We start from the raw sequence: 12,500 nt of genomic DNA on the forward strand, positions 1-12,500 counted from the left end.
TCCACCCCTGCTTACTTAGGATCAGGTGTATCTTCTGTGTGTGTGCATTAGAAAATACTCGGCCTAGATTTGTACTACGGTTCATGTGTATCCATTATACACTATTACAACTGCATAATAATCTTGTGTACTGTACTCTGTACTCTCTGGGTTGTTTGTTTTTTTCTTTCTTTCTCTCTCTTTATCTCTGGTATTTTTGTTGTTTTTTTTTACTTTTAAAGATAGTGTTACTGTAGTGATCCTAGCTCTTGGAGATCAGGCAGTATTTGCTTTAAAGAAAAAAAAGAAAAGAAAAAACAATCTGCGCTGCTTAAACCACTGTAACTGTAGATGACGGGAAATACGAAGGGGAGAGACGTGAAGAAGTGCCATGTGATTGGTCAGTCAGGAGAAGAATGCCCAGCGGTTATATCCAATAACGTGTGAAGAAAGGAAATATGATTGGTTGATCAGTAGAAGAACGCACAGCACACTGATTCTAAATGCTAAGATCTTTCCAGATAGCTGTGGCAAAAACGATTCATGGAGATAAATGTGCGCGCATAGTTTTGTGGCAGTACGTATGTCCTCGTAAAACTGAAGAGGCTGTTTCTGATTCGTTGTTGTGATTTTTAATCTGAATGTACAGAACCTCCACTTTAATAAGTGGAAGCGCAGTCCACACACACACACACACACACACACACACACACACACACACACACACACACACACACACACACACACACACACACACACACACACACACACACACACACACACACACTATGGGGCCTAGAGTGTCCTCCTGCACACAAAAAAACTTACTAGACTGAATGTATCATGTCAGTTGTCACACTGCCTACATGTAACTAGCATTTAGTGCTAAACAATCATCTCCGCTCTCCTCTCCTCTCCTCTCCTCTCCTCTCTAAAAATATAGTAATCAAACATTATAACTTTTTTGTATGTATGTATGTGAATAATGTTTGTGGTGTGATTTTTCCAGTTTTCAATCTCAAAAAAAAAAAAAAAAAAAAAACAGAAGAAAAAAAAAGTCTGTGTTGAAATCCTTACAGCACCTCTTTAACCCCTTAATCCCTCTCCAGACGCTTGCCACCACGCACATCGCAACACCATTGTTCTCAATGACCTGACTTAACGTCATCTCGCCGCAAGTACATGCTTTTTGTAGTATTCGATTTGTTTGAGATCATATATGCCTTTTTGTATAAGCCATTTTATACCTTATAAGAGCTGTGCGCTATTGCCAGTCAATATTATTATGATTAATATTATTATGACAACCTATTTTTTCTGAGTACTTTCATAGATGTATTTAAATATTTGGGGAAAAAAAGATTGGAGTAAAATAGAGCAAATAACCGTTGACTGTTTGTGATATTTGTAATGTCTTTGGCTTTTTGACTTTGGCCTTATTCCCTATGGTGGGCACGTCCAGCAGGAAACTATGGTCATGTTCCAAAATGTCTGCTCGTTAAATACATACTGCACTACACAGGGCGCGACGAATTGCAAGTATGTTGCTCCCTAAACAGTGCACTTCAGAGGCAGCATTGATTTGCATTGTTTTGTTCCTTACTACGTGCACTTTGTAGTGTGGACATTTCGGACATGACCCGTGTTCACCTCTTGTAAGTGTGTCCCATGACTTACAACCTATGACCCTACTGACCTTTGACCTTCGACCTTTTTCTTGAGCACATTTGCCCAGCTGGCACGGGCAGGCCAAAACAAACACACTGGTAACCACTCCCTCATCCCCGTCCCCCTTACCCCCCTGTCCTCTACCCCTCTACCCGTGTACAAACACTAACAACACTGTTTTTAATCCAACAGAGATGGAGAAAAAAAAAGAAATTACATGTGAACCAAAGTAGATTTGTAACAGATTCAGCCCCTTCAAGGTGCATATTGCATCTGTGTTATTCGAAAAAATAAAGTTTTTTTTGCGCTAATAAGATGTGGGATTGTGTGGTCTGTTGAATAAAGTTGGGTTGTTTACATGGTTCAGCAATGGAATGAAATGATAGGTATGCAGGAAACCTTGAGACATGAAGGTACAAACAACATGTGTATTATTATTGCACACTAGTTTCCCGTGAGTGGGATCATTCCCGTCGGCCTTGGAGTGGCTTGCCTACTCTGTTTTCCAGCACTCTCTCCGAAGATTATTGGAGCCTATGTACTGTAGGCTACTGTAATCTGCTTTGGATAAACATGACTAAGTTTAATGGAATGCACTGACTAAGGACATGCACCCACAAATACTAAACAACAACTACAAAAACACTCATACTGTAAAAAGTTTTCCATTTGCATCAAGTACAGTAAGAGCAATATGTCTGTGGAGATTTATGATAGACAAAGGAATAACGTTGTAAGCAACTGGACTTTTAGTGCCTTGTAAACATTTCCCCTTTCACTTCAGTGTCAGGTGGAACTCAATGAATTTTACTTGATAATAATGCACTCTATGATAATAATAGTAGTGTATTATGGTAGCGTGCTGTAACAGCAGGTTTCAGAACAGTATATAAGAGCTTCATAGACAGACAGCTGTATCATGTTGTGGCAGGTCTCAGAACAGTATACCAGAGCTAAACTTGAATGTTTTCTGCCCAATTTAACACTAGGACGCCTGTCAATCTCCCTCTAATTAGACACAAATGAATGAGATCAATGAAAGATTAATTAAAGAAGAAATTAAAGATTGCCTTTCATCTTAACCCTACGGGACCTCAGAAGTGCCATTCACCCTGTTGCAAGATGATGAATGCCTGAAAGGTGCATGGGAAAAAATGCATAAAAGATTTGGGGGAAAATACATTGAAAACATTGATAGCCGCCTTTCTCTTATCGCGAGCTGTTTCAACCACAAAAACATGAAACTATTTCATGCTGTTATTTCAAGCAGGGCTGGCTGGCTATATTAGTCCAACTGCTGCAGAGAATTGGCCACGTTTCCTGGAGGGGCTTTGTCTCCAGTCCACACTTGACCTCCAGACATTCCTCCTGACAGCTGAGACCAAAATCACCTCAGCTTGGCCCTAAGTCATTACACAACACATTACTCTAATGCCTCTCAGACAGGCTTGTTCTCACCGACTAAAAACCTTTCAGCTGACTCAGTCCCAGAGAAATCATGTTAAAGGAACACAGAGTAGTTTGCAGCCTCTCTGACTCGGTTGAAGAGAAATTTGTTAAAGGTGCACTGTGTAGGATGGTGGCCAGAGTGGGTATTGCAACTATGCTGCTCAATGAAACGGTGCTGTCCACAGCCTATTTTCATCTTTTCATGAACATTTACTAAACAATAAGCTAAGATTTAAGACTAAACTTAGATTTCATGGAGAAGATCTCCACTTTTCATGTATGAAATAATGAATACTTATAGAATTTGATGATGATGGAAAGTATTCATGAAAAAGGTAACATTTGTGAATGGGCAGCACGAAATAAGCTACAAATATTACACAGTGCACCTTTAAAGGAAAATTGCCTATAGGGTGTGAAAAGGTTTTTGAGGTTTTCATCTGGCATGTTGTTCAGAGCCATAATGAGAAAGCAGAGTAGATAAGGTCCAGCTACTGTTATGAGGTGTGAACTTCACTTAAAAATATTGAATCACATCTGAGCTGCAATGTTGTTAGTCTGTGATCAGATGACATATAGGCTACCCCCCTTTAAAGAACCCATGTTCATTTGTTTTTCTACATGCAAAAATGAACCTCAGAATACCTCAGACGGTGCCTGAGTTTTCAGGGGAAACAATCGACCTGTTCTTTGTAGGACATGACATCAGGAGTACAGGGGGGTGCAGCTTTGTATGTGTGTGTGTAGGCCTATCTGTAGTCACCATTTTGTTTGTGTGTGTGTGTGTGTGTGTGTGTGTGTGTGTGTGTGTGTAACATTGACTCCTCAGTCATACGACTACAGAAAGTCCCATCATGTGGATGACAGCTGGTGTGTATTGATCGCCGATGTGTGTCTTCACCTGACCTCCCAGTCACACAGCCCCATCCTGCTCAACACAATGTCTCTTTTGTGTGGGAGATTGTTTCGATTGTTTTATAAAACAGCTAAGGGATATTTGTGTGTGTAGGCTACTCTGTGTGTGTGTGTGTGTAGGCTACTGTGTGCGTATGCACTGTAGGCTACTGTGTGTATGTGTGTGTGTGCCCATGTGCATTTGTGTATGTACTGTGTGTATGTATGAGTGCGTGTGTGCCCATGTGCATGTGTGTGTATGTACTGTGTGTATGTACGAATGTGTGTGTATGTGTGTGCTGTCATGCATGAGTTCACGGGTCTTCAAACTCACCCAATTCCGCCTGACTGCAGAGCCCAGCACACATCATTATGTAACACCCTTAACGCACCGCTCAACCCCAACTCACAGCAGCATCAACACAACAATTGCTGACGGTTTTTATTTTTTTTATATAGAAAGGAATCAAATCCATTTAAAAAGAATAAAATCACATTTTACACACAGACGGTCAGTCTCCTCTACGTAAACTTCCTCCTCCTCCTCCTCCTCCTCCTCCTCTCTGTCCCACCGTTCTTGACATCACAGACGTTACGGTTCAACACTGAAAGGGAGGGGAGTGTAAGTGCAGAGAGTAAAAATACCAAGCAGACGATCCATATTTAATATCACACATGTACAAATGCACGGCGGTCCACACTGTACACAACACAGAGGCAAGAGGCTTGAATAATGGATGGGAGACATTACTAAACGAATAGAGAGGAATGGGAGCATCGCTACTCTGCTCTGTTCTGCTCGACTATACTCGGATCTTCTCTGGCCTACTAGCAGCCTCCCAACACGGTCATCTGTTTGTCCGTCCGTCCATCCGTCCATCCGTCCATCTGTCAATGTGTGTATATCTGTGTGTGTCTGTCTGTCATTCACAGATAAAATCCGCATTTCAATTAAAAAGACAAAAACAATGTTTGTTTAAAAAAAATAAATTAAATAAAAAGCATAAAAACAGCCACCGCATCAGAGCCATCAGCGTCTGTTGTATCTGAGTCTGCATCTCCCCTGGGATGGAGGGCCGTGCAGTGCAGTACAGTACAGTTAGTCCATTAGTCCTCATCATCTCTCCTACAGGCCTGGGCACGGTGCATCAGCAGGTTGTCAACACTTACACATTTGGACGAGGCCACGGCACGGTGTTTGGTGGTGTGTGTGTGTGTATGCGTGTGTGTGAGTGTGTGTGTGTGTGTGTGTGTGTGTGTCTGTTGGGGGACGGTGGGAAGGGGGGGGGTGGTAGTGATGGTGGTGGTGGTGGTGGGGGGGGTATCCTCTGAAGTGTTGGTGAGAAACTACTTAGGTTTCCGCACTGCAGCCATACAATTGAAATTTAATTCGGTTATGCTGTAAGGGAGAAGTGAGAAAGAAGTGTGTCTTTTTTTTAAACTCAATTAAGAAAAAAAAACTCAAGAAAGAAAAAAACAAGATTGGTGATTGGTGAAGGTAAACATAGCGAACAATGAAAGACATAGTGAGGGAGTAAGGGGTTTGCTGAATTCCCCGGAACACAAAAGGAAATATCGGTGCCAAGAGTAACGAGTGACAATGGCGAAGAGTGATGAACAAAAGAAATCAAGAGTGGGTGTGAACTAGACTGTGTCAAAACAAGGGGGGGGAATTCATTACAAAAGAAGGGAGCCATAGCAAAGACCACCAAATAACAATGTGCATAAAATAATAGTCTTGTGGTAGTATTGCAGTATTGTGTGGTTGACAATTTAAAAAGCTAGTGTGATTTAGGAGTCAAATCTGATAAAGACCAGAGTTGACATGGCCTCGGAACAGTAAGGACCAGCCTGCAGTGTGGAATGGAGGATGGTATGGAGGTGAATGTGTGTGCATGTAAGCGACTGTGTATTTTTATGCAAGTGTTTGCATACTGTGTGTGTGTGTGTGTGTGTGTGTGTGTGTGTGTGTGTGTGTGTGTGTGTGTGTGTGTGTGTGTGTGTGTGTGTGTGTGTGTGTGTGTGTGTGTGTGTGTGTGTGTATGAATCTCCCGTAGTCTCTTATAACTGCACTGCTTTGGGCCTGTGCTGAGGGTAAAGCTGTGTCCCAGGGCCTGAGGGGTCCTCGCAGTCCTGTGGCGGCCAGACGTGTGCCTGAGTGAGGGGGTTCCTGCTGACCACCAGGTTCAGGTGCTGTCCGGCCTCGCTGATCAGGGGCACGGCCAGGCAGCAGTCAAAGTCTCGTGTACGGGCATGGTTCACCTGCGCAGACGGAAGAAATGAAGACATGTTGGAGGAGAAGACGAGATAGGGAAAGAGGAGAGAGAGAAGAAATGAGTAGAGAAAGGGTAAATGAGTAAAAAGAACCGTGCTTCGAACGGTTAGGACATTGACTGTTACACCGGGCCGGGGTCCCGTGTTCAATTCTGGACAGAGGTCATTTCCTGATCCCCCTCGATCTCTCTCTCCCACTCACGTCCTGTCACCATCTCACACTGTCCTATCAAAGCCCCTAAAAATATTTTAAAAAGAAGCAGAGACTAAATGTCATGCTACCACCCTGCTCCACAAAAAATGCAGTTCTATCTATTTTACACCAGGATTTTTTTTTCACATTACATCCACCCTCGTAAAAAACCCTCGTCAGAGGTAAAGCTAAAGAAAATGAGGGCTTTCTGCAAAAGTACCATTGTGGGCCCTCTGAATCTGTCCTGACCTTGCCCCACCTCCAGCAACACCCCTGGTAACAGTCACCTGACTGAGTGAATCACAAGGCTGACTAGACTGAATCATGGAGACTGAGCAGCCATTTGGTGGAGCAGTGGGCTCAGCTCAGCTGGTCTCTAGCTCCACCTAGTGTCATTAAGGTGCACTGATGTTTACTACCACAAAGAAAGATGTTTTGGAGGACATTCAGAAACACCCCCACACTTACACACCGACTTGTGGTAGGAACACACATTCACTAACCTCTTCAGAAAGACACACACATGCACACACACACAGGGCGCACACAAAGACAAAGACACAACAGATACACCCACCCACACACACAAGCGCACACAAAGACACAGACACAGACACAGACACAGACACAGACACACACAGTCACACAGTCACAGTCACACAGTCACACAGTCACACACACACACACACCTGTAGAATGCGGTCGTAAGGCCGCAGGCCAGCCTGGTGTGCAGGTCCGTCGGGGCGGATCATGTTTACGTACACACCTTTCTCCAGGAGGCCGTCTGACACGCTGAAGCCAAAGTCATGCATCTCTAGGTCCCTCCGCAAGGTCACCTGGAGGTCACAGAACAAAAAAGAAAAATGTCTTTCACAACAAGCAATAAACTAAAATATAGTGCACCATCAATTTCACTCTCTAACACCATGTTTTACTTTTTGTATTTCTATGCAGGTGTAACGGAGGCTAACTAGCAGAGTTGGCGTGGAACGTTAGTAAACCTCCCTCCCGATAGCCTCATACAGTGTCGATGCCGTTGGGCTGGGGGACTGGTCCTTTAGTCCAGCGGTATCGTACTGTGCCTCCCATTTCCGAACCGATGTAGTTGATGAGATCACACCCCCGAGGGGTACGAGCAGGTGCAAGATGACCTCCGTCACACATGTAGCAAATAAAATTCATTGTAAACTGATCATAGTGCAGCGATATCGGATCTGGCCCAGGAACCCTCTTGTCTAGGAATGGATTATAATTCCATGGGCCCCTAGGCCTGACGACAAGAAAGGCCCCCTTCAATGGGTGGTGCTCGTTAACAAATTGATTCAGGGTTTTAGGCCAGATGTGAAAGTCAATTGTTTGGGGTTAGGGGGATTAGCCTTTACTTTTTAAAATATAGTCGTTAAAAGTGGGCCCCTGGGCCTGGGGCCGTCCTTGCTCATGTCTGACCTTCAGCAGTTCTAGAGGTGAGGCGGAGGTGGCGTCCTTCAGCTCCTGCGTGTCCACGGTGCCTGCCCATGAGCTCCTCTTGGGCTTGGGGGGAGGGGTAGGGGGAGGGGCTCTAGCTGGCACCAGCGCAGTGGAGGAGGACGACACCTTGCCCAGTGCCAGGTGCTCATGGGACTCCAGCTGTGAGTTGTCATCGGTCCCCAGACTCAGGCTGCTGGTCGACATCATGGACGCCTGGGGGACAGGGACAGGGACGGGGACGGGGACGTGAGCAACACACATCACACCACTCACACAGGATCCAGAACTCTGAGGATTGAGTGTGTGTGTGTGTGTGTGTGTGTGTGTGTGTGTGTGTGTGTGTGTGTGTGTGTGTGTGTGTGTGTGTGTGTGTGTGTGTGTGTGTCCATCCTTAGACAATGCGGAGTGTGAAAAAGAGCATGCTTTATCAGATGGTCATGTCTACTGAATATTGTAATTATAAGCCATGCATTAGTAGTGAACATGTAAACCCTAATGTAAAGTGTTACACCTAGCCATAACTGCAAACATTTTATTTTTTTCCATTTACTTTTAAACTGAAAAAATAAATAAAACAGTTTTTAAAAAGTTGACATGGACAGTTGATGCTACGCCACGTGCTGCTCTGCTTTTTGTCCCGTTGAGTTAGGGCCGTCCAATACAAAAGAATGGAATGGGGCAGAGAATGTCACAGTCACTTGCAGTTAGAGCGCGCTGTTAGGTCACACTTTTAAAACAGGCTCTGCTGTATTTTGTCATGAGCATGTTGATAAGATGTTAAAATACTCAGAGGGAGCACAATCATTTCTGTGTGTGCTGTATAACCAGAGATTCTTTAAGTATATAGAGATATGCCATCGTAATAGGTTGCTATGGGCACCTAACGTGACCAGTTTCCGGTCTGCCTAAAGGGACGTGTCATAATACTCCTAGCATTGAATAAAACAGTCATTAAGTCTGCCTAGGTATGCCTAAAGGAGGATTTCACCCACCTCCCCCTTGCAATAGAACCCGGAAACAATGGGCCAAAGGAACCTCTCTCTCTCTCTACTCTCTCTGGTATAACCTCTACATGAGCTGTATGTGGGACACTAAACCTGGTGTTGACTTTGACTTCACACGTACAGCAGAACCCCCCCAGCCACCCAAGAGCACCTTCACACATGCACGTCTTTCATGCTGGCTGTGTGACTTACATATGATTCATATGTTATGTAAGAATCCTGTGTCCTGTGCATGTCTGTGTCTGTGTGTGTGTGTGTGTGTGTGTGTGTGTGTGTGTGTGTGTGTGTGTGTGTGTGTGTGTGTGTGTGTGTGTGTGTGTGTGTGTGTGTGTGTGTGTGTGTGTGTGTGTACTCCTGTGCACATACATTTAGCTCTAAATCTCTGAGGATTTGTGTGTGTAGTGTACACATGCACACTCCTGTGCACATAAATGTAGCTCCAAATCTCTGAGGATTCGTGTGTGTGTGTGTGTGTGTGTGTGTGTGTGTGTGTGTGTGTGTGTGTGTGTGTGTGTGTGTGTGTGTGTGTGTGTGTGTGTGTGTGTGTGTGTGTGTGTGTGTGTGTGTGTGTGTGTGTGTGTGTGCGCGTGCGTGTGTGCGCGTGTGTGCGTGTGTGTGCATGTGTACGTTTGTGTGCCTGTGTGTGTGTGTGCGTGTGTGTGTGCGCGTGCGTAAGCATGCTTGTGTGGTGTGTGTGTGTGTGTGTGTGTGCAAAAACATACCTCCAAATAAATGTGTATCCTGTCATGTGCGTATGTGTGCATGTGAATTTGTGTGCCCTTGTCTATCTGCCAGAACCAGAATGTAAGTGTGCACGTGCGTGTCTTGTCCTTGTGCCTTGTCTGTATCTGATTGTAGGATGCAGCAAACAGTGCTACACTCTATAACGTCCACAGTGTGTGTGTGTGTGTGTGTGTGTGTGTGTGTGTGTGTGTGTGTGTGTGTGTGTGTGTGTGTGTGTGTGTGTGTGTGTGTGTGTGTGTGTGTGTATGTGTGTGTCGTGTCTAGGCTGCTGTATTTATGTATGAGTGTGTACACGTGTGTGTGTGTGCGTGTGCACATGTGTGTGTGTGCTCACGTGTGTGTGTGTGTGTGTCTGTGTCTGTGTGCATGCACGTGCATGTGTGCAGTGCACGTACCTCCAGCTCTCTGAGGATCTCTGCCTGGCCGCACGTTTCCAGGTCCTGAAGCGCCTGAGACCAAAAGCTCTCCTGATTGTCATTGTGCGCCCGGCGACACATGGGACTGGCGGATCTGTGTCAAGGCAGGAACCAGAACAGTTGAGGGGGCCCTAGAGAGCCGCAAAGCATCCAGGGGAGATGTAGTCTTTTCCAGCCAGCCCATCACCCTTCACCCACCCTCCCAAAGAGGTACAGTAGACTCAGATATTAAACTACAACATCCAGTATACACAAAGAAGCAGACTGGTCAACAGAGTCAGTCAGACAGACAGACAGACAGACAGACAGACAGACAGACAGACAGACAGACAGACAGACAGAAAGACAGACAGACATAGCAGGGACACTAGAGGGCACTCGAGGATGGATAGGAAGGGTAGACGAATAATGACAGACAGGCAGACGGACGGACGGACGGACGGACAGACGGACGAGTTTGTGCAGCAGCAGCAGCAGCAGCAGCAGCAGCTGGACTTCACGGGAGATTAGTAAGGCAGATGAGAGAGAAAGTACCTGAGAAGAAAGACAAAAAAAGAAGCAAAACGATAGAATGGAGGAAGAGCGGAAGAGCGAAAGAGGTCAAGAAAATACCCAAAGAAAGTCTCTTTCTACTGGCTTCTAGTGAATGGTGTTATTACTGCTACCAGTGTTCAGTGAATAGGTCTAATTCTAGTCCTCTTGCTAAAGATAGAACTAATATAACAACAGTATAAACAACATATTACAAGATCAAATATATCACTGATCTCATGTAGTTAGTAATTAATTAAATCCCATTTGGATTGAAAGATCTCACCATTTTGACAGGCAAGCCAGGAAAGAGCAACAGCAGCATGCAACAGCGGAGGATTGAGAATTCATTACGGAAAAAAGACAAAGACTTCTTCCCAAGTTTAAGACCATCACACACAGGGTACAACAGGACTTCAATTTACACATTTTGTCTACACTCCTACTTGTGTGTTTACCTTGTCACCCCTCAAATCTTACCGTTTTAGGTACAGATAAATGACCATTTAAAATAAGGAACACACAAGTAATGTGTAAACAAACACACACACATACTATTCACACTAAGCACTCGATCCACTCAGCCCCCTGCCCCCCAACCCACCTCTCCCCAACCCACACACTCGTGCACACACACACACACTCGTGCACACACACACACACACACACACACACACACACACACACACACACACACACACACACACACACACACACACACACACACACACACACACAGATACTCACTCCAAGTGCTTGTTCCAGTCATCGTCCCCTGATCTCCCGTCGTAGGCGCGTGTGCGGCCGGAGGAGCGCTGCGGGCTCCTGTGTTTGGTGCGTCTCCACTCCTGAGGGTGCAGACTCAGGTCTGCTGTGCGGTGGATGTACGCGCCTGCCAATGGCAACAGATAATACAATAGCAAACAGGGGACAGACAGCTGAACAACGCCACTGCTAAAAAAACGTTTACCATTTATTCTCCATTTATTCTCAGACTTCACTGGTCTCCTTAAAGGGACACTGTGCAGGAAATGGTCAAAAAAGGTACTGCAACTATGCTGCTCATTGAAACTGGGCTGCCTATTGCCGAATTTGATCTTCACATAAAAGTTTACTAAGTAATAAACAAATATTTTCTAGTATGGTCCAAGTACAGTCATTTTTGCAGCTAAAAATGGCTATTTTTGGAAATTCAAAATGGCGGATCATGGAGAAGATCCCCCTTTTCATGTATGAAAAGTGCAATTTTTCCAGTCATAATGAATACTTAGAATTTGATGCTGGTGGTAAGTATTCATGAAAAAGGTAACATTAGTGAATGGGCAGCATGAATTCTGAAAATAAACAACTTAAAATCTCACACAGTGTCTCCTTAAGGGGCGATTGCCCGATGTCACATGGATCCCGGAAAAGTATGGGCTTGATTCGTCTATTCTTTACTTAGTGTCTCTAATGTAGTGTCAAGTGGTGTCATGTAGGGCAGTCATGGGTGAGCGGTTAGGGTGCCAGACTTGCAGCCCAAAGGTTGTCGGTTCGTTTCCTGACCCGCCAGGTTGGTGGGGGAGGAGTAATTGCTCTCCCCTATCTTCCTCCATGACTGAGGTACCCTGAGCGTGGTTTCATGCCGCCGCACTGCTCCCTTGGGCTGCCATTGGGGGCTGCCCCCTTGCACGGGCAAGGCATAAATGCAACTTTGTTGTGTGCCGTGTGCACAATGACAATGGGAGCTGAGAGTTCCACAGGTGGGCTTTAAATGAAATAGTAATGTAATGCAAGGCAATGTCATTTGTATATCTCACCTTGGCTGTCGTATCCGGGGTCAATGCCAGAGCTGTTCCAGGACTCCAGTACAGAGTCCAGTCCTGCTATGTTCAAAGGGTT

The 12,500-nt window shown here is 45.0% G+C and overlaps 2 protein-coding genes across 5 annotated transcripts in view; one reads left to right on the forward strand and one right to left on the reverse strand.

Moving 5' to 3' along the window:
* slc6a6a (solute carrier family 6 member 6a) overlaps positions 1-1,961 on the forward strand; it is a 35,505-nt gene extending 33,544 nt beyond the window's left edge. For all 4 annotated transcript variants that reach the window (XM_063220510.1, XM_063220517.1, XM_063220496.1 and 1 more), the window contains exon 15: positions 1-1,961. This exon is cut by the window's left edge and continues 496 nt beyond it. The gene's annotated coding sequence lies outside the window, so the exon portion shown is untranslated.
* Positions 1,962-5,247: 3,286 nt separating this feature from the next.
* The window catches only part of grip2a (glutamate receptor interacting protein 2a), a 52,327-nt gene continuing 45,074 nt past the window's right edge, over positions 5,248-12,500 (reverse strand). The window contains exons 20-25 of the mRNA XM_063220521.1: positions 12,419-12,500; positions 11,367-11,511; positions 10,068-10,182; positions 7,904-8,137; positions 7,147-7,293; positions 5,248-6,252 (exon numbers count right to left, since the gene is read on the reverse strand). The exon at positions 12,419-12,500 is cut by the window's right edge and continues 65 nt beyond it. Of these exons, the coding sequence (XP_063076591.1) occupies positions 6,052-6,252; positions 7,147-7,293; positions 7,904-8,137; positions 10,068-10,182; positions 11,367-11,511; positions 12,419-12,500 (924 nt within the window). The 3' untranslated portion in view covers positions 5,248-6,051. The remainder of the gene's footprint in view (positions 6,253-7,146; positions 7,294-7,903; positions 8,138-10,067; positions 10,183-11,366; positions 11,512-12,418) is intronic.

The sequence above is a fragment of the Engraulis encrasicolus genome, chromosome 2 (assembly GCF_034702125.1).
Source record: "Engraulis encrasicolus isolate BLACKSEA-1 chromosome 2, IST_EnEncr_1.0, whole genome shotgun sequence".
Taxonomy (NCBI): Eukaryota; Metazoa; Chordata; class Actinopteri; order Clupeiformes; family Engraulidae; genus Engraulis; species Engraulis encrasicolus.